Raw genomic sequence first — 27020 nt, 5'->3', positions numbered from 1 at the left:
ATGAAAAAGAAAATTCCTATAATTAGTTAGTCTTTTTCCCAAATATTCTTTAGTAGGAATATATTTCTTAAAAGAAAAAAGAAAACAAGACAAAATTAAGAATGAATAGTTCTAAAAAGAGTTCACGTTGTGGAACCTCAGATATCCAATCCAATCCAACGATGAGAAGAAGGCCCACTGATATCAGGAATCTCTGGGCCTTGGGATTCGAGACGTTGAAATCATGTCAAATAAATGGGCCCCAACAACTATAGGACCCACACGGCCACTCCTCCTACTTGACGCGACCATTTATCTCTTGGCCCACTTCCACTTTTCACCGTTCGATTGAAAACGAAACGCCCCCCTCTCTCTCTCTCTCATTATAATCAGTAATGTAGTGCAGTTTTTCGCGGGGATTCTCTCTCTCTCTCTGTCTCTGTCTCTGTCTATACGTATACTTATCAGCTTTTGGAGTATTACTCTCAGTTCTCTTTTTTACTCCTCCGGTTTTCAAGAAAACGTTACATGCTCTATTCCAAGAAGATTTTCTTTTGGCTTTTGGAACTCTCAGCTATACCTTTCTTTGCGTTTAATGTAAGTACATTCATTTCTGCAAGTTCCCCTTTCTTTTCTTTTTTTCCTTTTTTACCACTCTAAATCTTGAAATGGGGTTTCAATGATTATTGTGTTCTGGTCTGCAATTTTTGTTGAAATTTATTTTCTTTCTTTTTTTACTACTCTAAATCTGATTTACTTGTTTTACCACTGAAAATCTTGAAATGGGGTTTCAATGAGTATTGTGTTATGGGTCTGCATTTATCTTGAAATTATTTTTCTTTCTATTTTACCACTCTAAATCTTGATATGAGATTTTATTAATTTTGTGTTATGGGTCTGCATTTTCTTGATATTTTTTCAATGGAATGAGATAGAATAGCCCTTTTTTGTAATAAATCTTTGCACAGTAATGTTATGAGTAATGTGAGTGAAGGTCTTAGGTGTTCTTTTTAGCTATTTTGACTATGTTTAATTCTTGGAATGAGCTCCATTTAGCTGGATCTGTGAGTCTGGTTTTAATTTCATTCAACCATATTAATACTTCTGATTATCGGCTCTCAAAGAAATAGATTCATAACACTTTGGGTCCAGTTGGGTAAGAGGTGTCCAATCTGTTCATCATTAAGGTGTTTGTAATATGTGGCTTTGTGTACAGAATCTTGTGATTGAAGAGTCAGAAAAAGATGATATTTTGATGCTTTTTGTCCAATTAGGATTTGATTTTCACTTTTGTCAGGTTATCTACAGGCATGCCTTTTCATGTGAAGAAAATATGTCTTATTGGGTTTCCAATCAAATGCTTTTTGCTGGTTTTAGTCTAATAAGTTTGGATATGAATGGAACTATGGAAGTCTTTATAGCAACACAAGTTTATGGAAAGCCCATATTTCTGGTTTTCAATTCTGATTCTTTTCACTAAATTATATACAGATCTGTCCTGGAAACTACAGCTGTGTAACTGCTTTTGTAACAAATCTTTTGTGTCACTTCTTAGAAGGCTGAAGGGGAGCCTTGGAGCAAAGGTAAAGTTGTCTCCATGTGACCTATAAGTCACGGGTTCAAGCCGTGGAATCAGCCGCTGATGCTTGCATCAGGGTAGGTTGCCTACATCACACTCCATTGGGGTGCAGCCCTTCTCTGGATCCTGCGTAAACGCACGGTGCTTCGTGCACAGGGTGCAGTAATATGAACTTTGCACTTGCTGAAATTCTCTCATTTCTGCCAATCCATTACTTGTCCAGTTTGCTTTAAGTTCAAATCCATGCTTTGTGAATATGAAATGGTTTAATCATATTACTGCCCCCTGTACTCTTTGCCAATCTGCTTACTGTGACTTGCTGGTATAGCTCACACAGTTGGCTAATTACCTATTCTAAATAAGCAAAAGCGTTGATTGCATACTACTATAAAAAGATATCGACCACTGATTTAAAGCATTTAGTATATTGGTCTTCTAAAATTTTAATTCTATATTCAGTTTAGAGTCATTACTCAGCATACTTGGCACAATGCGTTAACTCTTTACGAAGCTGCTGTTTTCTGTCAAACACCCAACTCCACTAGGAGTGTTGCTTTGTTAGGCCTGAATGATTACATAATAGTTCAAGAAGTAGGATAGATGTTTTGTTTAGGAGCTCTTGTTTTAATAGATATTTCGTGCAATTGTTTTCTATAGAAGTCCTTGTGGTTGGGCATATCCTTCAAATCCTTTCATAGTGATACATGAGCAGTGGATCCTGTAACATATCTCTGTTGTGATTTTTATTTTACAACATTGTTTCAGGAATATTACTTAGATAACAAGGCAGGAGTATGAGACTTTATGCCATGTGAAGTGAAATCAAATAATGAGCCGGTGAAGCCTATTTTGAGAATGGGGCACAGACTAGAAACTACACGTCATCATGAAAGCTCCAGTGCTGGAGCTGAAGAAGAGATCAAATCATCCCGAGCAAATCGAAGTTCAAAGTCCAGAGACAAGTATAAAGTCGAAAACACAGTCGATAAACCATACATTAACAGGCATCATGACTCAAGCAAGACGGTCAAGCAAAATGTTATACAGTTGACCTGTTCCGACAATTCGTTTGGGAGTAAGGAAAACAAAGATGACGAGCTTGTCAAGTACATGTCCAATTTGCCAGGTTATCTGCAGCATGCAGAAAAGGGAAAGAATATTCAAGGGAAGGCTTTGAATTTTGGAGTCCTTGATTGGGAGCGTCTGGAGAAATGGAAGTATAATGAACGTATGCCTGCAAAGTGTCATCGTAAAACGTTATCAGTTAGTTCTCCATTTGTTGCTGGAAGGCCTCCCACTGCATATGGCATGCCTTCTCAGAGAAAGCAAATGCCATCACCGGGTGGTTCGTCTTCTGAACAAAAGTTTGCAGAACCTGTCCAGCGATCCCAATCAGAGTTTATGCAGACCCAGGATTTGCAAACTTCTCGGTGCCCAACAAAGCATGGGAAGCAGAAACAACGTCTTAGGAAGGAGATACCATCTCACAGGCGCAATTCCGAGCTAAATATTGGTAAATACATGGGCAGTGAAGATTTATCCTCGGTACAGATTAAGAATGTCAACATTCCCAAAAGTGAGATCAAATTCGACAACGAAGTCAATCTTACTACCCAAAATTGCACTGCTGAACCCAAGAATATCGTTCTATTGGTTCCGAAACATCATTCAGAAACAAGTATGGAGGACTCTCAATTCTCAGAATCCCGAAAATCTTTTGATGAGCAACCAGCTGAGGTGATGAGGACCAGATTTTCTGACTGTTCTTCTCTGGAGTCCTACTCTAGTGAACTGTGTGCTGTTCCGCATTCGTGTCCTCTGCCCGCTAGCTCTGCAACGAATACAGAGTCTCATGTGAAGCAACACCAATTGCCTAATGCTCGAGGCATAAAGTCAGATTTATGCTCATCCCCATGTCAAAATGAGAGGATAACTACACGCTCTTCATTTGATGCCAAATATCTGAATCACCATAAATGTGATGCAGAATTGGGAGTCCCAGCTGAGACTTCACAGAGAAAGGATTTGGACACTGCAGAGCAGCCAGTGGCAAAGGGAAGACATCCGTCCCCTAATAAGAGATTTAGCTTCAGTCTTAGTCGAATGAGCAGAAGTTTCAGTTTTAAGGAGACCTCGGCTGTTTCACCATCGAATAGTACAAATAGCATCCCGAAGTCTGGCCCCGTTGGAGCTTCTTCCAGTGTGAATACCAGTAATCTAGAGAAGCCAAATGCTGGTGTCAGAGGGAGATCTAGCCCTTTGAGAAGACTCCTAGACCCACTGCTGAGGCCTAAGGGGATGCATTCAGCTGAGACTTGTCCGCCTCCTAATGGAAACTCAAATGGCAATACTTTGCCCACTAACCACAGTAAGCACGTTCGTATGAAAAAGCATCAGCCCTCAACTCTTCAGGCTCTTCTGCAGCTTACACTTAAGGATGGAGTTCCATTTTTTAAACTTGTGGTTGACGATGATGGTGGCATTCTTGCTGCAGCTGTAAAGAAGTTACCAACGTATGGGAAGGGTGGAAGTAGCTTGGTTTATGCTTTCTATGCAGTCCATGAAATTAAAAGGAAGAGTGGGGGTTGGATGAGCCAGGGACCAAAAGAGAAAAGTGCTGGCTTTGGTTATAAAGTGATCGGTCAGATGGAGATTTCTAGTTCCAAAGTTCTGAACTCAAGTATAAATGACCACAAAAACATATCTGTGCGAAGGGAATCTGTCTTGTATAGCATTGATTCTGGACGAGTGGACAAGCAAGTGCCTGATTCTTCTCAAAAAAGAGAGCTGGCCGCCATTGTCGTTATGAACTCAAGTCAAAACCAAATTGGTGCAGATACACCATTTGATCAATACAAACAAGGTATGCAGCATTTACCTGGAGAGACCTGTGAAGCAGGAGAAAGCAAGACATGTGGTGACGTTGTAGTCATTCTTCCTGGCGGTACACATAGCTTGCCAAATGATGGAGCTCCTTCCTCATTGCTTGAACGATGGAGATCTGGTGGAGTATGTGATTGCGGAGGGTGGGATGTCGGTTGCAAGCTAAAAGTACTTGAACAGGACAAGAACTGCAGGAACCAAGATTTTCTAAACCTTTTCATTCAGGTACTTGTTTGTGTTATTCATTAACTATCACTTCGTTTAATGCTTCTCTTGATGAGGCTTCAATAACATTTGGTCTTCACAGGGAGGGGATCAGAGGAGCAAGCCTATCTTCAGCATGGCACCACTCAAGAATGGACTGTACTCTGTTGAATTTGATTCATCGGTTCCTTTGTTAGAGGCATTCTCCATCTGTGTCTCGGCCCTGACTAGTCACAAACTAGCTGATATCTTCCAAATTGGATCTCTAGGACAGAAGGCGATGAAGACTTCAACCACTGTCCAAGCACAAGTCCCTCAAAGATATGTGTCATCTCCACCTCCGTCACCTGTTGGAAGGATCTAGGTATATGATGAAAAGGAAACTGATGAAGCAAGAATCACTTTAACCAGATTATTTTAGCTACTTGATCATAGCATGTTCTCAACTGCAACTCACTGAGAATCTGTGGTTCGAATAAGTCATCTTCTACCTCTCATTTTGTACGTCTTTGATCAGCTGTAAATTCTCTCTTATATTTAGGAAATAATGTCAATGCCGCAAGGTATAGTAGAATGAACTCGGTGGAAAAGGCTATAGAGAAAGTAGAACTCTTTAAATATACAGTGTCTGGATTCCGCTTCCTTTGTTTTTATCAAAGGTAATGTTGACAGTCTTACTGTTATTGAGGTTTCTGAAACTCGTTAAACTAGAGAGATTGCCTATATATTATGTTGATGTTGCTGTGCATCATTCCAACACATATTTACACTCCAGAGACCTATTTAAAGAATTATCTTGATGTTCTTTTCCCAGGATCTCAAGCTTTGTTGTTTCTGTATCAAAATCCTATAACTCGAAAACTAAATTTTTTTATGCTGATATTGATGGAAATTATAGAAGATTGGGATTCAAATCCCAGCCGTCAGCCGAGACAAAATCCAAAGTGGGAGAGTTACTAAAAAATACAAAAAAGAAATGTACACCTGAACAGAATAGAAGAGGGAAATTTTGTACAGAATGAAATCAGATGTTTGTTATAAATTCAGAAGGGGAAAAGATCCATCTCGTTGCTTGCCTCATAGCCAAGTCATGGTAAAAGCTTTCAAACATTCCTCTTTAATCTGATTATACTAGTAGTTTGTCTCGTTAATAATAGCCTAATAGGTTACAAAACTTATGACAATATACGATTTCAACTCCCTCAAACAGCTTTCTCGTTCACAATTTACAGGTCAATATACGAGGCATGGTGAAGACAGACGAACCATTGCCCATCAACCTTCTCAAACACATTAGTCGCGAACTGTTTTCCCCAGCTGCTGTCCTTTGTCTTCACCATTTCAATGCATGTAATGTACCCAATATCGCCTCTAACATGAACTTGGACATCCCTTATCTCTATATCAAGTGAGAAATCATATTCTGCCCACACAAACTCCCAGCTTCCCATTACAAGATCATAACCAGATATGCCACTCACGCCTGGGTGCACGATGCATGTATTCTCACCCCTCGACCATAGGCCTTGCATAGAAGCTAAATCCCCAGTCCTGAAAGCATTGTAAAATCGAGCATTTGTTGCTAGTAAAGCTGCTTTACTGTTCTCCTGGAGAAGCCGGAGGCTATCCCTGAGTTTTGCTGTTCTCCTCATTAATAGCAGTCTTTAAATCTCGAAACAATGTTTCTTCATTTTGCAAGATGCTTTCACCACTCAGAGTTCCTTCTGAATCCTCACTTGTGACTTGGCATCGTCCCAAAGATAATGAACGGGATGCTTGCCTAAAAGGTGCTGCTCTGGATAAATACACAATTAGACCATTTAGCTTAAGAGGAGAAATCTAATGTAATTCAAACAGAAGGCTAAAGAAGAACGAGAGAGAAATAGATGTTAATCTGACATGCTACATGCAGTACCTATTTGAAGACTTGTCCAAAACACTGACCGGTAAAAATGATGGACAAAAGTTTACACTTTGGAACTTGGAAATGACAAGAATCGAGAGATACAACTACAAGCTGTCACTAGGAGGAGTCAATATACAAATGCTTTCTGAAAGCATAGGTTATTTACATGAGGAAGATTTTACAACGATTTCTTCCCGTAAAACATATCAAATCCGCGAAAAGGCCAAGTTCTTTTTCTTAGATGCACCTTTTATCCAACTCTGGAAACCAAATCTCTCCTAATTAATTAATGTTCAGCTTCAACTTAAGTACAGGTCCAAATAGCAATGAACAAGGGATCAAATTCAAAAGCAACTGATCTCTCAAGGGAAGACCATACTGTTTCCAATTCCAAAACCACACAGCATTGTACATTAAACTGCTAGCTTACTAAAATATGAATCAAACCATCAACAGATCCATAACACCACATCCCAAAATGAAATGCAAATTAAACCATATGGTCCAGCCAAAATTGTAACATAATATAAGTTCATCAAAAGAATGAAGCTAATTACATATCACCACCAAATAATTCCAAACACACGAACTTTTAAAGCAGCACAGAAAAATCAACAAAAAGTACATTCGAGTAGCATTCTAGTAGTCCCAAGAAATAATAACATAAACTACACCTCAATCCCAAGCTAGTTGGAGTCTGATGGATTAATCTTCGATATGCATTCCTCTCTTCCAAGTCAGCAGGATAAAAATGATGGGATATACAAGATAAAGAACTTTATGCATTCATCAATTGTACGTCAATTTAACTACTTTTTCATCCTATGAGAGGCAAATCATATGTTTTCAGATATATTCAAATCAGTCAACTTACTGAAAATTCTAGTTTTCGCATCAAAAGCACTATCTCCAGGAAAATTATCAGACCCTATTTTAGATCTGCCATCTAAAATTGCACAACATTGCATCTGGAGAGGTGAAGCAAGGTAATGGTTGATCTTGACTCGGTTGATGCTGGACCAACCTAAAATAATGTGCTGTCTGAACTCAGTGCATCCCTACATTTGAAGTCAAAGAATAAAGGTGAAATGCATCTTGAAAGTCTGCAGGTAATGCAATAGGATAAAACAAATTAGAGCAGAACAGCAGTAATAAACAGATTGAAACCACATAAGTTACAAAGTTGGATACAACTGCAAGTAGGGGTATCAAAATAATTTTGAAAACTGACCGAACCGAACCGATAGTTAAGTTCTTTTTAATGAAACTGTAAGTTTATAAACCTACCAAATAACTAGGGTAGGTTTTCGATTTTATAAAAAATACCAAACTGAATAAATTTATAAGTAAAAATTATGGTTATATGTTTAGTTTTAAAATAGAAAGCATTAAAAAATTTGACCCTTGATCTTGGGGTGGATTATCAGTAATACCCAAATCTACCCTACCACTGTTGAAACAAAGTACTACACATTATTTGTGCTTATTACTAGAGTGTGTGACCTAACTTTACTGCTGCTGAAACAAAACAGCAATTGCACAAAGGTGCGCTTTCAGTCCTACTCTTCTTTTTCTTCCCCTTTTATGTTTTGTGATATTTGAGTCAATCAAATTTATATCTTTTCAAAGGATCAACAGAGATAGTAAAGTTTGTTCGACTGTTCAAATAATCTGGATTAAAATTCATCCCTGTAATGAAATACAATGGCAGATTCAAATTAGGAGATTTGGCTGGAAGTGTATTTAATTCTTTTTTTTTTGTGTGTGGAGAAGGTAACATATTTTATATGTAAGATAAGTAACCCTTATCACAAAGATTGTGCTAACTGCTAAGAGATTACAAAAAGTTACAAAACCCTCCAATAAGAGCAAAAACATAGTCTTGTGATAGTTACAGGGCCCAATGATGTCCACTATAGACTCAACATCTTCTACAAGGGCTTCTTTACACAAAAAATGAAACAAAAATAAACAGTTCGTCTTGATCTTCTATTCAGAACTAAATCTATCCTCAAAGCATCTAGAGTTCCTTTCCATCCATATTGTCCACCAAATACAAGCTGGGACAATGCTCTACCATTTCTTCTGCCTCAGTTGGATACTTGGATCATTCCAGCATTATATCATTTCTGCAGCTGGTACTGTCTAGTTTAATTCTTTCATACTCGTGAATAAATACAACTTGCTGGTCACTTTACAATGTAAGAAGAGGTGGCTATTTGTTTCAATCTCATTGCCACACAAAAAACATTTAGAGCATAGTTGCATTCCACTCCTTGTCAAACTATCATGGTCAAAACAGCCTCCTTAACCACTAGCCAACAAAAGCATGCCACTTTAAAAGGTATCTTGACCTCCCATATGTGCTTCCAGTTCCAAGGTCCATTGAAAACTATAAGCTGACTTCACAGTATAAATTCCCCTGCTATCTCTTTCCCATACTATTCTGTCCTCTTCCTCTACAACACTTCCATAATGCAGCAACCTCAAGCTGCTATGGTTGAGACATGGAGCTTGCAGGGTTGAAATTTGACTTTCAGAAGGTTCTATGGAAGTGTATTTAATTTTACTGATATTTCAGGAGAATCCAACTTTGGGGTATCTGTTTGAACACAATAAAATGGTGTGACAAGCCAACTAGGACATATATGAAAACCTATAAAAGGACACGGTGGTAGCAAATTGTGGAAACCTCGTCTTTATTAAATGCCTCTCTGCTGAGAATAGCAACTTAGTTTAGAAAATGGCGAGACAGTAAATTTTTTCTATTACACTGCAAATTTGTATGTTAGGTTTGGTGTATGTTTCTTAACTTGTATGGGATTCAACTGGTCATTCCAGCACATGTGAAACAAGTGGTAAGCAGTTGGCAAAGTCAGAGGATGAAGAAAGTGAAGAAGAAGAAGAAGAAGATTTGGAGGAGAATTCCTCTTTGCATATTTTGGAATGTTTGGCTCTAGAGGAATGGAAGATGTTACAAAGGGAAGGAAGAGAATTTTCTGCTTCTGCGGTATAGATGCATTCATAGTTTAAAAAGTTGGTGCAACGCTGAATGTTCGAATGATCCCGATGTAACTTATGCTGGGTCTTATGGAATCCTTACAGCTTTAGAGGATTCTTATCTACCTTTGTCGTATTTTGCTTCAGTACCTTCTTGATACTGAGTTTACTTTTGCAAAATATATAGGTAGCCACCTTAACTATATATCAAATTCCTGTTACACACTTTCTGAGAACGAATATCATATAACACATGCAACCTTTTAAAATTGTGTCTAGTATAAACTACTTATACCAGATGGCACGCATGTGTTTAACAAAACGGAAAAGGGCCTGATATACCCCTCTACTTTGCTTTATTGTTGAATCATGTCCTCCGTTATACTTTCCGTTTAGATTTACCCATACCGTCCATCAAAGTTCTAAATTTGCCCCTATTTTAACGGCTGAGACACGTGGCACATTTTGAACAAAAGACTCATCCCCAATTTTAAAACCCGCCCCTTAATTCAACCCATTACCCGACACCCATTCCCAACTCACACGACACCCATTCCCAACTCACACAGAACTTGGACTCATTTCAATGATAAATATCAAAATGATGAAACTCGAGCAAATACACATTCCAAAATATTGAAAATCAAATCTTGATCATCAAATTTACGTACAGAGAAACATATCTCCGTTCCTCTTCTTTCTTTACGCTTTTTCCTCAAAAGTAACCCACACAACTCAATTTGTTGATTCAAATACTTTAAAATCCACTAATCATCTCAAAACCAAGAAAATATGGAAGTAATGTGTAATCAATTAAAAGAAGAAAAATAGTTACTGCTGGGTTGTTGTTGTTGTAAGAAAAATAGTTACTGATTTTGTGTAATAGCAGAAGAGAGAACGACCCAAAAATTTCTTTCATTTCTCCAACACTTTATTTGTCAAAGGCCCTTTATATGGTGTCAGGTGGTGCTCAAACGGTGGCAGTTCCGGCGGAGCTGCCACCACCGCTTGACCGAAAAAACACCTCAACCACCTATACTTGCCAATTCTAGCACACCCATTTAGTAATTTCCTCTGATTTTGGTACTGAATTCTTGCTCTGTTTTGCCTTCATGACTAACTTTATCACCAAAATCTTTACTTTGTGGCTGATTCTTTACAGCTGATAATTATTGATTCGATCTGGAAGAAGGTATGGGTGCTATTGCTAACTTATTTACAGAAAGCTTCAAGGGACTTTTCAAGATTTCAACTTTATCATGTGACTCATTCTTTAGAACATAATTTTTAGCAATATCCAATTCTCTTTTCTAACTAGGAGCTCAATAGTGATATTTTGAGATCTGAAATTAGTAACGTTTTGATCTTGATGTGAAGAATTGGGGGGAAAGTAAGAGTGAATTGGAGAGGAGTGAGTTGGGGAATGGGTCGGGTAATGGATCGGGTTAGGTTATTTTTTGAGTTGGATTGGTTCATTCTTTAGAATGCGCCACGTGTCTCAGCCGTTAAAATAGGGGCATATTTAGAACTTTGATGGACGGCAGGTGTAAATCTGAACGGAAAGTATAATGGGGGACATGATTGAACAATAAAGCAAAGTAGAGGGGTATATCAAACCCTTTTCCGTTAACAAAAAAACCTGAGCGCGTGAAACCTATGCATTATCTGTCCAAATCCTTATATAAGTACACGTGTCTAAATCTTATTTTTTTCTCCTTAATTTTCTTAAATTATTTTATTAGTTAAAAGAAAAAAAAATGTCTCGGCCCTTCTTCCCCATTTGGAGCCCTTGCCGTCCTGAGAATCCGGCAACAACCACAGCTCACTTTTCTCTCCCACGCCTCCCCTTTCATCTCCTTTAAGTAGATCTCGGCTGTAACTCGTCGACGACCTCAAGCAACGCAGAGACCTCCAGGTCATTACTTTCACTGTTAGTTCATGGCCGACGAGGTCAATCTTCTCCGGCTAGGTAGAGCTCTCAGATCTTTCCGGCAAGTTGGTGGTTCTTCGTTCAGATCTGATCTCGTTTGGTTAAAAGATGCAAACGACGGTGACCTCCATTTTCCGGCCACTATTACAGTGGCAACACCCATCGGTAAAAATGGTGTTTCTATAGCAAACAAAACAAACAAAACCTAGAAATCAAAAAATGGTGATAAAGTTTTAGAGTAAGGAGAAATAGTGGTAAAGAAGAACAAAGATGATGAAGAAAGTGGGTCTTCAAAGAAAGAGAAGAATTGAAGTATGATGGTGCCTCTGGTTTTCTTGTGAAAGAGAAAGACACGAGGAAAGAGAAACTGGTCAAGAAAAATTTAAGTATTTTTTTTTATTTAAAAATTATTAACACGTGTCACAATGTTATTGGTGCATGGCATTACACATTTTGAAAAATTGGTCGAGAAAAAAGTAGTGTGTACTAGACAAAATTTTGAAAGGTTGCGTGTGTAATATGATATTCGTCCTCAGAAAGTGTAATAGGGATTTGGTGTATAGTTTAGGTGGCTACTTATGTATTTTGCCTATTTTTAATAATAACTTTTACTTATCATAAAAAAAATATGTTTTGAATTAGGTCAATTTACTTTGAAAACCTTACTTCTTTCTTTTAGTTAATAATAATATGTCTTCATTTGTTTTAACCAGTGTTATCAAAGGCGAAAAGCGAAAAACACTCTAAGGTATGGTAGGGTTTTAAGCGCAAAACGCAAATAAAGCATTTAATGAAGAAAGACGCAAATGGAGAAATATTACAAATATGTATGTGTAGTCCAAGACTAATATATACAAGTATGAATACCAAATATATAGACAAAGAAATTGATGAAAATTTATGATAAAGTGAAATCTCAATTGTTTAGTGTCATCTCTTCCGGATTACGCTCATTAGCAGGGAAAAGTATGCCTTAGAGCCTTGATGACAACATTAAAGTGCTCTCTAAGCGAGGCGAAGCGCTCAACATGTTTTGAACCTCGCTTTAGGGTTTAAGCGCGCCTTTGATAACACTGGTTTTAACATGTCATTTCTATGGAGCATTCTAATGATGCGAAGAAAAGCCGAAGTTTAAAAAATAATCTACCTAATCATGGCAAAATAGAGGATATTATAATAGATTCAAAAGCATGTATACCTCTCTGATCACCTCAAAAACGAAAAAGAACCAACCAAAATGCCCCTCAAAAGAAATAGTGATCAACCGTCAGAAGTTTGGTTTCATTTTACTAAAATTAAAGAAAGTGAACCACTTAAAGCTACATGTAACTATTCTAAGAAAAGCGTTTGCCATTTTAGGGCGAAATGACATAATAGGCATGTGGAGCCATATAGATCGATGTAAGTTGTATTCTTAAAAAAGAAAGAAAAACAAAAAACCTTAACTCATAGAAAAGAAACTGGCAAACTAAGTCCACTAACTATAGAAGAAGTTAGAAATGCATTGGCTGTCCTGATTATTATTGATGAATTGCCCTTTAAGATTGTAGAAGGAGAAGGTTTTCAGAGATATAGTAGAGTACTTGAACCTAGATTCATAATTATTTCGAGAAATACAATTGCAAGAGATTGTTTACATAGATACACGAGAGAGAAATTCAAATTAAAAATATAATTAAAAAGCATCGTTTGTATCTTACCACGATCACTTGGACGTCAATTCAAAATTTAATTATATGTGTTTTCCACAACACACTGATTGATGATGATTGGTTATACCAAAAGAGGATTTTAAACTTTCAGCTCATTAACAACAATGCAAGAAGAATTATTGGTAGTTCCATTGAGAAGTGTTTGGCTAATTGAGGAATTGAAAGTGTCTTTTACAGTGACAGTAGACAATGCAAGTTTAAATTATACTTATCTTGATTGCTTGATAAGTGCGTAAAGTGAAAAGATTCAATTTTAGACAATAACATGCATGTTAAATGTATTGTTCATATTGTTAATTTAATTGTAAAAGAATGATTATAGAGCAAAATAAGAATTTGAAATGCAATTAGTTATGTGCGATTCTCCTGTCTGTTCAAGAAATGTAAAATCATCTTATTTCTCTTGATGTTAATACTAGATAAATTTTCACATAAAATGTTGAAACGTATTGAGAAATTTGAAAAAGCTTTTGTGATGCAATTAGATGATCCAAATTATGAAAAGTACCTTAAATGAGGTTATAATGGAGCGGGAGACGAAAGGAATGAGGTAAGAAATAACAAATGAAATGATCAAAAGAATTTTGGACTTTCTAATAACAATGTTAGTAATTTTTGTGAAGAAGTAAAAGATGGGAGGAAGAACAATAAAGTTCTCTAAGATAATATTTTTCTTGTCTCCTTTTTCTTATTCATAGACTTCGTACTCCCATTTTTCACTTCTTCACAAAACTTACCAACATCATTGTTATTAGAAAGTCCAACAAAATTTTTGATCATTTTCTCTGTTATTTGTTACCTCTTTACTTTCATCTCCCACTTCACCATAACCTTCATCGAAGTACTTTTTATAATTTCGATCATCTAGTTTGGAAATCTTTAAAAAAAACTTTTTAAAATTTCTCAACATGTTCGAATATTTTACATGCAGAATTCCATCTAGTATCAATATCAAAGACAAACAAGATGGTTATAAGAGATTTTCTCTTCAACACATAAACTGCATTTCAAATTCTAATTATGGCCTTATCTTTTCGCTGCAAAGCCTAGCAGCACATCTAATATGCATGTTTTATTATTTAAAATTGGATCTTTCCACTTATGTGCTTCATTAAGCAATCACGACAAGTATTGTTGAAACTTGCACTATCTAATGTCACAGTAGAAACACTTCAATTCTCCAATTAATCAAACATTCCTCAACAGAATTGCCAACAATCCTTCTTTCATGGTTGTCAATGAACTGAAAGATTAGAATCTTTTTTTAGTATAATCGGTCATCGTCAATCTAGTGTATTATGAAACACATGTAAATAGGATTCGAATTGAAGTCCATGTGTTCGTGGTAAGGCACAACCGATGATTTTTAATTATTTTTTTCAATTTGGGTTTGTCTTTCACATAAAGTTGTAATAATCCCTGACAACTGTATTTATCGAAGAGATTATGAACTTATATTCAATGAACTTATATTCAAGTGCTCCACTATATCTCTGAAAACCTTCTCCTTCTACAATCTTAAAGGGAAATTCATCAATAATAAATATGGAGGCCAATGAGTTTCTAACTTCTTCAACATTCAATGGCCTTAAGATTGTCGGTCCATCACCTTTTCACCTTTGTTGGTAAAATCGGTTATGGGTTTTCAATTTTTTATCTTTCGTAAAGGATGTGACTTACATCGAGTCATATGGTTTTACATGCCTAAAGTGTCATTTTGCCACGAAGCGGCAATCATTTTTACATTAATTACATATAGCTTTAATTGATTTACTTCCTTCAATTTTAGTAAAATGAAACCAAACTTCTAACCCTTGATCATTGCTTTTCTTTTGAGGGACTTTTTGGTTGGTTCCTTTTCATTTTTTCGGAGGCCGAGAAAGTATGCCTGATTTTGAATCTATTATAATATCCTCTGATTTTCCATGACCAAGTACATTATCTTAAGAACTCTGGCTCTTATCAGTAGCATTAAAATGCTCCATAGTTAAAACAAATAATAACTAAATTATAGACTAAAAGAAAGTAGTAAGATTTTCAAAGTAAACTTACCTAATTCATACCATATACTTGTCAAAAAAAATGAACTGAAGCAATAGTCCGAAGGAAATGGAAAAACAAAGAGCACTAGAAGAAGAGAAAAAATTGCAAGGGGATTCATACAAGCCAAACATATGGTGAAAGGGAGGAATGAAACTAGAAGTAGATAGGGAGCTTATTATAATTTGGGAGAGAGAACTGTTTGACTAATTAAAACAAATGAAAAAGTTTACAGAAGCTTTTGCAGTTTCTGAAAACGAACCTCCTTGCACTTTTCAAAACCACAGTGGGTCATATTTAGCTATCATTTGAACTGAGAGCTCAAGACAAATGGAATGTTGAAAACACCATAAGTTCAAAAAGTACTCAAGTCTGAGAAAGCTTGGAGGAGGAGTGGGGATGCAAGCGCTATGTGGACCACAACTGCGCAGTGCATTAGGGAAGCCGCGAGAGAGGTATTAGGGGTCTCAAAGAGTTACTCTGATAGTCACAAGGGAGACTGGTGGTGGAATAGAGAGGTGCAAGGAAAAGTAGAAACCAAGAAAGCAGCGTATCTGAAGTTAGTGGAAAGTGTAGACGATGAGGAGAAGAGGGCGAATAGGGAGCATTATAAGTTGACTAAGAAAGAGCAAAGCTAGCAGTTACGGCGGCCAAGACTGCAGCTTTTAGTCGTTTGTATGAGGAACTCGAGGGCCGAGGTGGGGATAAGAGGTTGTTCAAGTTAGCCAAGGCTCGAGAAAGGAAGACGCATGACTTGGACCAAGTGAAGTGTATCAAGGACGAAAAATGTAGAGTTTTGTTGGATGAGGGGCTTATCCGTCGGAGATGGCAGACCTACTTCCATAGTCTCTTGAACGAGGAGGGGGATAAGAGCATTGTACTGGGTGATTTGGAACTCTCCGGGAGTCGTTGTGACTTCGGGTATTGTAGGCGGATTAGAGTTGATGAAGTTGAGGGGGCTATGCGTAAGATGAGTAGGGGCAAAGCGACCGGGCCGGATGAAATTCCGGTGGAGTTTTGGAAGAGTGCGGGCAAGGCAGGCTTGGAGCGACTCACTAGGTTATTTAATGTCATTTTTAGAACAAAAAAGATGCCCGAAAAGTGGAGGTGGAGCACGATGGTTCCTGTATACAAGAACAAGGGTGATATCCAAAATTGCAATAACTATCGGGGAATCAAGCTGCTTAGTCATACTATGAAAGTCTGGGAGAGAGTGGTAGAAAAAATGATGAGGAGGAGTGTGTCTATTTTCGAGAATCAGTTTGGGTTTATACCGGGGCGTTCGACTACAGAAGCCATCCACCTTGATGGAGCAGTATAGGGAGAGAAAAAAGGACTTGCATATGGTGTTTATCGACTTAGAAAAGGCGTACGATAAAGTTTCGAGGGAGGTTTTGTGGAGATGTTTGGAGGCTAGAGGTGTACCTGTTGCCTACGTTAGGTTGATTAAGGACATGTATGATGGAGTAAAGACCCGAGTGAGGACAGTGGGTGGAGACTCAGATCATTTTCCGGTTATGATTGGGTTGCATCAGGAGTCGGCACTCAGCCCTTTTTTGTTTGCTCTGACGATGGACGTGCTGACGCGCCACATCCAAAGGGAGGTGCCATAGTGCATGCTATTTGCAGATGATATTGTATTGATTGACGAGACGCAAGAAGGTGTGAACACGCAATTAGAGGTATGGAGGCAGACCTGGAATCTAAAGGTTTCAAGTTGAGCAGGACTAAGACAAAATACTTAGAGTGTAAGTTCGGTGGCGAGACTCGAGGGGACAGGGAGGTGAGGCCGGACTCGACAGTGTCCAAAAGTCTGTTTGGCTAAGCTTCGCCAAATTTTCTCAATTGGCGACTATGAAGACCAATTGCCGACTATCAAGACCAATTTAAGGTCATTAATTTGAGACTATGTCTTTTCGAGGCCAATATCTCTTTGCATTGTTTAACTTCAGGCGTTAAACCAAATATTCAAACCTTCATTTTGGCCCATAATGTAACTTCACTTGATGAGGCTATTTCCTTGGCCCATAACAAATGCATGATCCCGGAAAAAAGGCCGACTTTCTTCACTTTCTCTAAGGCCCCCCTCTCTTACCCATGCCTAACCCTAATCCTATGTGAGAAAAGCGGATAATCATTTCTTTATATTAACAACCAGTGTTTTAAAAGGCGTGGGCGTAAGGCGGAGCGTTTTACATATGCCTCAACGGGGCATAAGCCCCGAGGCGCGGGGCGTAAGCCCCATAGGTATTCAATTTTTAATATTTTATAAAATAATATAATGACAGTTAATATTTATAAACAGGTAAAATTGCATAAAAATTGAAGAAAACTATATATATGTGTGCTCCATCCCCACAACTAATCAAAACAAAATCTATTATACGTTACTTACAAGCACAAGTAATTTGAGTCTAAAAGAATAAAATTTTCTATATGGAGGAACAAAAAGGATGATTAACCTGCAATTTGAACTTTGAATTTGCTGCTATGAAGAAAAATGTAGTTCTCTTTGTATTTGCAAAAATAATTAAATATTCGTTGCATTTGGGAGATATTAGCAGACTAGCAGACAAGATAAAAAATTGGAAAAACCATGAATTAGGGCTTAAATCAATAAAAAAAGGTCTCTACTTTTAAATTTAATACTTTTGAGTTCCTTTTTAAACCTTTTGAGTAATTACCAAACTGACTTTTGAGAATTTGGGTATTATATGAAGGACTAATTCAACAAATTTTATTTTAATTTGAAAAAGTCTCTGGGGCTTACTCCTTACTAAAAAAACGCGTCCCGAACGCCCGGGCGTACTCCCCAAACGCCCAGGCGTACGCCCCAAATTGCGGGGCGTACGCCTCTTGAGACTTTCGTCCCACACCATCGCCCCAGGGCGTTTTTGGTACGCCTCGCCCCGGGGCTCGCCCCAGAAACGCCTTTTAAAACAGAGTTAACAACTAGCACATAGTTAATATAGTTAACAAACTCAAAAACTAAGATTCTCAAATTTATAAACATTAAACTCGTTTAGCTAATACGTAGCAAGTTTCATAATCTTGTCTTTATCATAATTTGCAAAAAAAAAAAAAAAGAAAAGAAAAATTAGACTCAAACTAACTATACCAAGAAGTAGATCTAGACTCAAACTAGCCATACCAAGAAGTAAAGTAGCATTCGCTTCATCAAAACGATTGTTAAGCTCCGAAAGTTACAAATCAATAACAACATTAAGAACTTCTCCATGCAAATGATGCGGATATTTAATATTGGAGTTCTTATGCTTCGACTTTCCAAGAGCGTAATTATTATCCATTTTGAATATCACAATATCATGCTTGGCACAAAATAATCTAACATCCTCTACCAAAGAATCTCATTTAGAATCCCTCGTAAATTGCAATTGTCTCTTCGCGAAACCAACAAGCTTCATAACACTTACAATATCTTGATCTTTTCTTTGCAAAATCATATGCAAATTATTTGTAATTGACAATGATTTCAACATCAAATGCAACATATACACAAAGTCATAGATCTTATCGCATCCATTAAATTATTTGCCACGGATCTCTCATTATTATTTGATCATTCATTTGTAAGAACTCAAAATACATGAACAATTGAAGAGAATAAATTTATGCACTGTCATAAAATGAGATCCCAATAGGTGTCACCTGATTTAATCTACTTTACTTATGAATTTCACTAAGCACTAGTAATTCCTCTAATTTTATGTTTGATCATCGCAAAGCATTTTCCTACGATTAAAAGAACCTCCAACAATATTGAAAACATTAGCAAGAATATTACAAAATCGATTCACTTCATAATGTTTCTTTGCAACAGCTACAAAAGTCAATTGCAATGAATGAGCAAAGTAATGTATTTAATATGTTGAAGGGCTATATTTCTAATCAAAGTTTTAAAATCATTAATTTCTCTTTGCATGTTACTAGCTCCAACATACTTATCCCCATATTTAAGATGGATTTAGTGAATGATCCAGAAACAAAGAATAGATTGCTTCTTTCAATGGTCATGCAAATGTATCTCTAGAATTAACAATATAAAGGAATCTCTCAATAAGTTCACCCTTTTTATAAACATACAACAGAACAAGGGTCATGTACTTATAAGACATATCCTTAGACTCATTAACCAATCTCAAATCGATCAACATTCAAGTCCTTAATAATCGCTTGCATTGCTCTTTTGCACAAGAACTCACAATATCTTTATACAACTCTACCTTGGTGATTAAGTTCCTCGTTAGTTGGTGTGAAATGAGAGGTTTCTAGGATAGGAGGTCTTGTCGATATGGAACCTACCCTTCTTGAGTGAAGGATTGTCATCCTATAGCCGAGTGTTTTTAATTTGGTTTAGAGTCGAGTGATGAGGCTCATGATTCTGCCATTAGTGAAAAGCAAGTAAACTCTATAGCCCTAAACTAAAGGAGCAGGTCAAGTTCGTTCAGCGAGAGGGATAAATTATGCGGCCGACCTTCTATTCCATCAAATATCGTAGTATATCCTTAAGAGCAGGAGGTTCCTCGTGTAAAACTTAGATGTCGAAGCACGCACCCTATTTTTATCTTATGCAATGGGTAAACAATCAAACACAAGGAGCCAACCATAGTTCTTTATAAGAAGCAATCTCTCCCCTTCCCTTGGGTTCATCTTCTAGCTTACTCTACTAGAACTATTGGACTTCCATGCTTGGATACTTAGAAATCATGATATTATTTTTCTGGAGCAGTTTCTAACAACATTTTTTTATCACAACTTCCTTCCTATCCACATACCACTTCAAGAGATCTAGAAGTTGTCTTTTTTTATTGAAGTTCACTCTAATCATGGCCTCAAAAAGGCATTCCTACTTTTAAAAGAAACCTTGCTACATAACTGAAGCATTCAAGCAAACCTCGATACTCACTTTTAATCTTCTCACACTGTTTGTCAAAAGAAGTTAGAATATATTGTGCTTGATTCATTAAATCTAAAATCATCTAGAAACACTTACTATGAGCACTATTCACTTCACTCACATGTGCTTTAAGCTTTTTTATATTGTTATGTCAATCTCTAAAATTATTTTTTGCGAAAAATTCACCGACTTTTTTCCATATCTTCCTACCTCGTTTTTAAACAAGTAACAACATAAGAAATATGTTGCATATTCTAAGTGTTAATTTGATTTTACCAATCGCTACAATAATGGTAGAAAAATCATTTTCTTTGATGAAATACGTAAAAAATGACTTGTAAAGCAGAATTCGTGATGAACTTTTTAATGATTGTTCAATTTGTTATATAGAGGATGAAGTATTTAAAAGTGTACTTAATAATACGATCTTTGATCGTTTTCAAAACATGACAACTCGCCAAGTACAATTATAATGGTAATATTTATAATCATATGTTGTATTAAGTGGTTCATTACTTTTTAAATATATATTAAATACCGGTATTGATTCCATAGTTTGCTTCTACTTGAGGTCAGTTATCTTAGAATCCCGAACCATAAAGTTTAAATATTGGATCCTCTAGCAGAATGACCTAACATCCATATAGACGATACCAACTAGTAAAAATTAAGGTTTAGACATGCTGGTATGTTCAAATTAGGTACACTATTTTCTAGGAAAATTCTTAATCTGTTTAGTAGTTTTTTTTTCAAAAAAATTAGTTACCCACATTATTGTGTAATAGAATGAAACAGTACTCGATATTAGGATTGAAGTGAAGATAATTGTTGCACCAACTGTAACTCTTTTTTGTGACTGACTATACTTCCTGAAGTTCACATAGACAGATCAATGGGCCATAAAACAAAAGGAGGGGGAATTGGAAGGCTAAAAACTCACGTCATTGAAGAAGTGGGGTTGAATGATTCGAGGTCTCAACGACATTGCTTGCAAATTCGACGCTGACCACATTGTAATTACAGTTTCAAGTCATCAACTGCTTCAGTACCTGTAACAACTAACAAAAGCCAAGAATTCATCAAGATTAAAAAAGAAAGCCAAATCTCACAGAAATACAAGTGAAAAAAGAACATGGGCTTTAACTTTGTTCTTTTTTAACTTTTGAACTTTACCTGTGCAATATCGAACCGAAGAGTGAAAAGAAAGAGGTCTCAATTTGTTTCTTTGACTTGAGGGGTCAATGGAAATATAAGAAGCCTAGACACGAAACTCGAGGGTTTTGTGGGGTGGGTTAAAATGGTAATGGGCTCCCATAGGGTTCAAATAACAATATTTTAGTTGAAAAGAAAAAGAAAGGTATTTGCAATGTAGCATTTGAATGTTAAAATTATATTTGAATATGAACTTCACTTTAAAAAAAGAGTTAGAAGATTTGTGAGTGAAAAATCATATTTCAGCTAAAATATCTTTAAACGAGTATTTCGATATTTACCCGTGTTCAAATATTAAATCAATATATTTGCAAATATTAATGATCAGAGCAGTATTTACTCACACAATGATGCACGGACATTAACATCTAAACCCCAATTAGAAGTTTCGAGAACATTGAGTTGTAGCTTATAGAACTGTTTTAGTTTTCACTAAACTCTTTCTTCTTCCTCCTCCTCCTCCTCCTCCTCCTCCTCCTCTCTTATTTATGATCATGTCTCTCGGACCTCAAATTAAGGAGCAATTTTATATAGAGGACCTATGTATAATATTGAGGGGTTACCGGACTCGTAAACTTCACCAGACATGTATATATATGTGTATACTTTTAAAATTATTATATAAATAACCTGGCACCATGAATATTAAAAGTCTTTAGGGGTCACTACTAGAAATTCGCTAAAAATCGACCAAAAAAATCGATCAAAGTTGGTCGGTTATGACCAATTACCGACCAAAATGCGACCATTACGGTGTGGACGGTGTTTTGATGGTCGAAATGGCTTACCGACCAAAGTTGGTCGGAAATTACCGACCAACTTTGGTCGGTAGCTTAAAACGACCATCTGACAAGTTTAATTACTTACCGACCAACTTTGGTCGGAAACATATTTTATTAATTTAATTTTACCGAACAAAGTTGGTCGGTTTGACTAAATTATATTTTTTTTATTAATTATTAAAATTTAAAAAAAATCGACCAACTTTGGTCGGTAATTGAAAATATATATTTTTTTTAAATAATTAAAATTAAACATTACCGACCAACTATGGTCGGTAATCTCAACAGTGCAGGCAAAATACCGACCAAAGTTGGTCGGTAATGTTGAATTCTGGGAATTCAATGTTCATTAACCGACCAACTTTGGTCGGTATTTTGGAATAATTTATTTTTTTTTATTAAAAACCGACCAACTTTGGTCGCTTTTTCTGGGTTTAATTTTGGCATAAAATGCCTGTTTTGGCAGCTACATCACCTGCCAACATACCAATACACCTAATAACAATAACAACAACAACAACACAATAACAACAACAAAAAATAACAACAACAACAACAATACAATAACAACAACCAAAACATTCAATAAATACTTTAAAACTAACAAATTAAAGTTCAATTGAACATAAAAATCCAAAACCAATTTAAAACTAATTACAATTAGTTCAAAACTGGTTCTATTTGTCTAGTTCAAAGTATATAAAAGTCAAGGAGTATTTTCTACAACATTATCATCACCGTCTGATGAACTTTCATTCACAAGACGATATAGAGAACGGTCTTGTGGAGGACGGGAAGCACGATCACGGGGAAGACGGGAGGAACGATCACGAGTAGGACGAGAGGAACGATCACGTGGAGGTCGACCCTCTGGAAATGACTCACGAGATTGGGGCAACGGAAAAGCTCCACTAGATAGGAGAGTTCTGATCTGAGCTTGCATGCCAAGGAATTGAGCATCTCTAAGCCTTTCTCTTTCCTTGGCCGCTTCTAGCTCTGATGTGAGCTTTGTCACTGTCTCCCGTATAGCGGAGAGGCTCTCCCTATTAAGTTTTTCGCCTTGCGAGGAAGTCCATATTCCTCGCATTCCACACTTATAGCGATGGAAGTTTTTAGTAGGAAGCCCGTATACCTTCCCCCATTTTGGACCGCCAACGGACTCCAACCATATTCTTTCAGCATCCTCGTCCGAAGGTTGGGTTGACTCACCCGATTCACCAGTTGGATGACTATGGATGAATTCCTCCACGTTACTTTGGTAGCGACCCTATATTATTTTAAATTAAATCAATATTTTAAATTTTTTATAAAAGTAAATTATAATACTTAAAGAAAATTGAAAGCTTACATATGCAGTCAAGGCCCGGTCCTCGACCCACCTATCTTGATCCCCCTCTTTCTTCTTCTTCACAATATGTGTCTCCTTGAATAGCTCATCATGACTCATTGGAAGCCCATACTTTTTTTCCTGAAAATAAATTAATTTAGTTAATAAACAGAATAGATATACTTAGAAAAGTAAAATAATTTAAGCAATTACGTACCAATCTTCTTTTTATTGTCCCTAGGTTGATCGCACCTCCAGTGTGCAAGGAGCCTCCCTTCTCGGTTGCACGAGCTTTCTTTCCTTTTTCGCTCCTCTCTAAAAACTTTGCGGTAAGCCATTGCCTTTGCAAATTATTCCACAAATTCTCAAGTAACCAGCCATGCCTCTTGTTCTTCTTTCTAGCATCCGAGAAAGCATCCGCCAATCTCTTGCGAGCTTTATGATAAAAATTTGTAGCCACTTCCGCGCTATAGCGGTCTTCCCATACACACTTGCTCTGTATTTCAAAAGTTAAATATTAGATGGAAACATCATAAATATAAATTATTAAACTGTTTAAAAGAACATTTAAACCTTAAATTGATTGAAAGTTTGCTCCTTCAGTGAGAATGGGCAATCAGTCCAAGTCACATAAGGGCCATCATAAAGCTTTCTGATGGCATTGGTGATTATCCTCGTAGTCTTATTACCCGGCCTGAACCTGCAATTTAACAATAAAAATACATTAATATCTTAGTAAAAATGTTACAAATCAATAGACGCAAAAATAATGAATAACACTTACCCATCACCCTCAGGGACTATGATGATCCTGCCATATCGATCATAATGCACTACCTCGTCATCACCATCCGAAGCATGTGTATCAGAGGCATGTGAAGACGGTGTAGGCGGTCAGAGCTACTGCCTCACAGGCGAAGGCCTGCAATAGATGGAGTCAATGATGAAGATGGTTGTGATCCCTGTGACTGCGACATAGCTGGATGCGACCCAAGTGGATGTGATACCGATGGCTGTGACCCGAGTGGCTGTGACATGGATGGATGCGATCCATGTGGCCGTGATATGTAGGGATGTGATCCATATGGATGTGATGTAGATGGCTACGATGCAGATAGCTGTGAGGCAGCTGGACTGTAAGTCAGACGTATAGTCCTATGGCCCTGTGATGGAAGACTTGGTGTCTGAATGAAGGTGTACGGCTCGTGATGCTGTGGTAGCTCAGTATAGCCGTGTGGTGGAGGATAAGACATAGGCATCTCTGAAAAGGGTGGACAAGAGGGAGTATTATTTTCTACCCTCCTTTTTCCCTTCCTACCCTTTTTTCGACCCCGAAAACTAGTAGGGTCATTGTTACCTTGACCCTTGCCTGCCATCTGCATAATATAATACACATTTAGATTGAAACATATAAGAAAATAGCTATAAAACGAGAGTGCTTTAAAAATCCAACTTTTTAATCCTCATCGACGTATTGTTCCTCGTCCGAGAATTCTTCGTCCTCACTTGTTTGAACTTCATCAGTTGATTCTTCGTCCTTATTTTCTATAATTGTTACTTCATTTATATCAACTTTTTCCAATATGCGTTCAGGATGTTCCAAATCATTTTCTAACTGATCCTCCACTATTTGGTGAACATTGGAGATATCGTTTTGATATGCAACATCTAACACATTCTCGACTTCCACCCTACCTACATGCTTAGTTTTTATTACAACCCACCAATCGGACTTATTCCGCCGCAATGGATAAGGAGCATAATACACTTGCCTAACATTATGTGCAATTATGAAAAGATCATAGCGATCATACTCCCTCATATGATTAACCTCAATTATGTTGTATTGGTTGTGTACTCTTGTACCTCTTGTTGGATTTGGGTCAAACCACTTGCATCTAAAGAGTATCAATTTCTTATATGGCCAACCAGTATATTCTAGTTGCAAAATTTCTTTGACCACACCATAATAATCAATATCTCCAACTTGATTGCCATCACCACCTTGAACCCATACCCCGTTGTTGTTGCTATTTTTATTTTTAGAGCAATCCTCTGTATGAAACTTATAACCATTTTCCATGCAGTAAGGACAAGCTAGCTTCCCAGCAGTCATCCACCTAGACAACATTCCATACGCAGGAAAATCATTAATAGTCCACATTAAATTAGCACGCAAATTGAAATTCTGCTTGGTTGATATGTCATATGTTTCAATACTATCATACCACAATTGTTTTAGCTCATCAATCAAAGGTTGCAAATATACATCAATCAAACTTTTTGGATTACGTGGACCGGGGATAATACAATTTAAGAATATATATGGACTAGTCATACACAACTCAGGTGGTAGATTATAAGGTGTAAGAAAGACAGGCCAACATGAATATGGTGTCGCAGATATAGAAAAAGGCGTGAAGCCATCCGCACACAGACCTAACCGAATGTTCCTTGGTTCACTAGCAAAATCTGGATATGTCCTATCAAAGTGCTTCCAAGCTTCTCCATCTGAAGGATGACACGTAACACCATGTGGTCTTCTATTTTCAAAGTGCCATCTCATATGAGGAGCAGAACTCATCGACGCATATAACCTCTTTAACCTAGGTATAAGAGGTAAATAATGCATCGCCTTGACAGCGACCATATTCCCGCTGGAAAGCTTCTTGAAACGAGGCTTTTCGCAAAATTTACAATTGTCTAAAGTTACATCATCTTTATAATATAACATGCAACCATCTTCACAACAATCAATTCTCATTGACGAAAGTCCTAACTTAGAAACCAATCTCTTTGCCTTATAGAAATCACCAGGTAAGTTGATATTAGGGTCAACTAGTTCACTCATAAGGTAAATGAAAGAGTCCATGGCTGCTTAAGAAATATTCCAATTAGATTTGATACTTAGTAATCTAACTGCAACAGACAGCTCAGAGTGCGGACTTCCTTCATGTAGTGGATGACTAGCTTCCTCTAACTGTTCATAAAAACGTTTTGCGTCATCATTAGGAGTTTGTTCAACATTTTCATTGGGCTCACCTCCGAAGTGCATCCCAAAAGCATCCGTAACCATATCCTGAATTCTAGAATCAAGATTTGTATTCTCCACCGACCTACTATTGTCACCAACAACCATGTTATGAAATATCCCACGGCTGCCATCGATCTCTCCATGATTAGTCCACACAAAGTAATTCTCTATAAACCCCTTCCTATAAAGATGAAGCTTAATTTCCTCCGATTTTTTAAACTTCATACAATCGCACCTGACACAAGGGCACCTAATTACTCCTTCACTTTGGTATGGTGGAAGTGACATTGCATGTCTAATAAAGTCATCAACCCCTTCTACAAAATCCTCCTGCAATCCCCGCCGATTAGGATAATTCGTATTGTACATCCAAGTACGATGTTCCATCTATACAAATAAAACAAGAACAAATTAATTTATTCTATAATTATAAATTAATTATATCTTTTTTAGTTAATTCAAGATAATAATTGGCTCCTAATTACACCAATTTATATCCTAAAAGTTCAATTCA

The 27020-nt window shown here is 37.0% G+C and overlaps 1 protein-coding gene and 1 pseudogene across 3 annotated transcripts; one reads left to right on the top strand and one right to left on the bottom strand.

Moving 5' to 3' along the window:
- Positions 1 to 368: 368 nt before the first annotated feature.
- On the top strand, positions 369 to 5328 carry LOC104114416 (uncharacterized). Of its 3 annotated transcripts, none has more exons than XM_009624869.4 (4): positions 369 to 576; positions 1471 to 1562; positions 2324 to 4666; positions 4749 to 5328. In XM_009624869.4, exons 3-4 carry the CDS (start codon positions 2363 to 2365, stop codon positions 5007 to 5009), a joined length of 2565 nt encoding a protein of 854 aa, XP_009623164.1. In that variant the 5' UTR covers positions 369 to 576; positions 1471 to 1562; positions 2324 to 2362; the 3' UTR covers positions 5010 to 5328. The 3 variants fall into 3 exon arrangements, with proteins under 3 accessions (XP_009623164.1, XP_033516721.1, XP_009623163.1); XM_033660830.2 differs by having other exon boundaries at positions 1471 to 1635; XM_009624868.4 differs by lacking the exon at positions 1471 to 1562.
- Positions 5329 to 5653: 325 nt separating this feature from the next.
- LOC104114415 (uncharacterized) lies at positions 5654 to 21383 on the bottom strand (annotated as a pseudogene).
- Between the last annotated feature and the right edge of the window lie 5637 nt (positions 21384 to 27020).

This window comes from Nicotiana tomentosiformis, chromosome 7, assembly GCF_000390325.3.
Source record: "Nicotiana tomentosiformis chromosome 7, ASM39032v3, whole genome shotgun sequence".
Lineage (NCBI taxonomy): Eukaryota > Viridiplantae > Streptophyta > Magnoliopsida > Solanales > Solanaceae > Nicotiana > Nicotiana tomentosiformis.
Note: the sequence above shows the minus strand (reverse complement) of the source record. Positions and strands in the feature narration are given on the sequence as shown.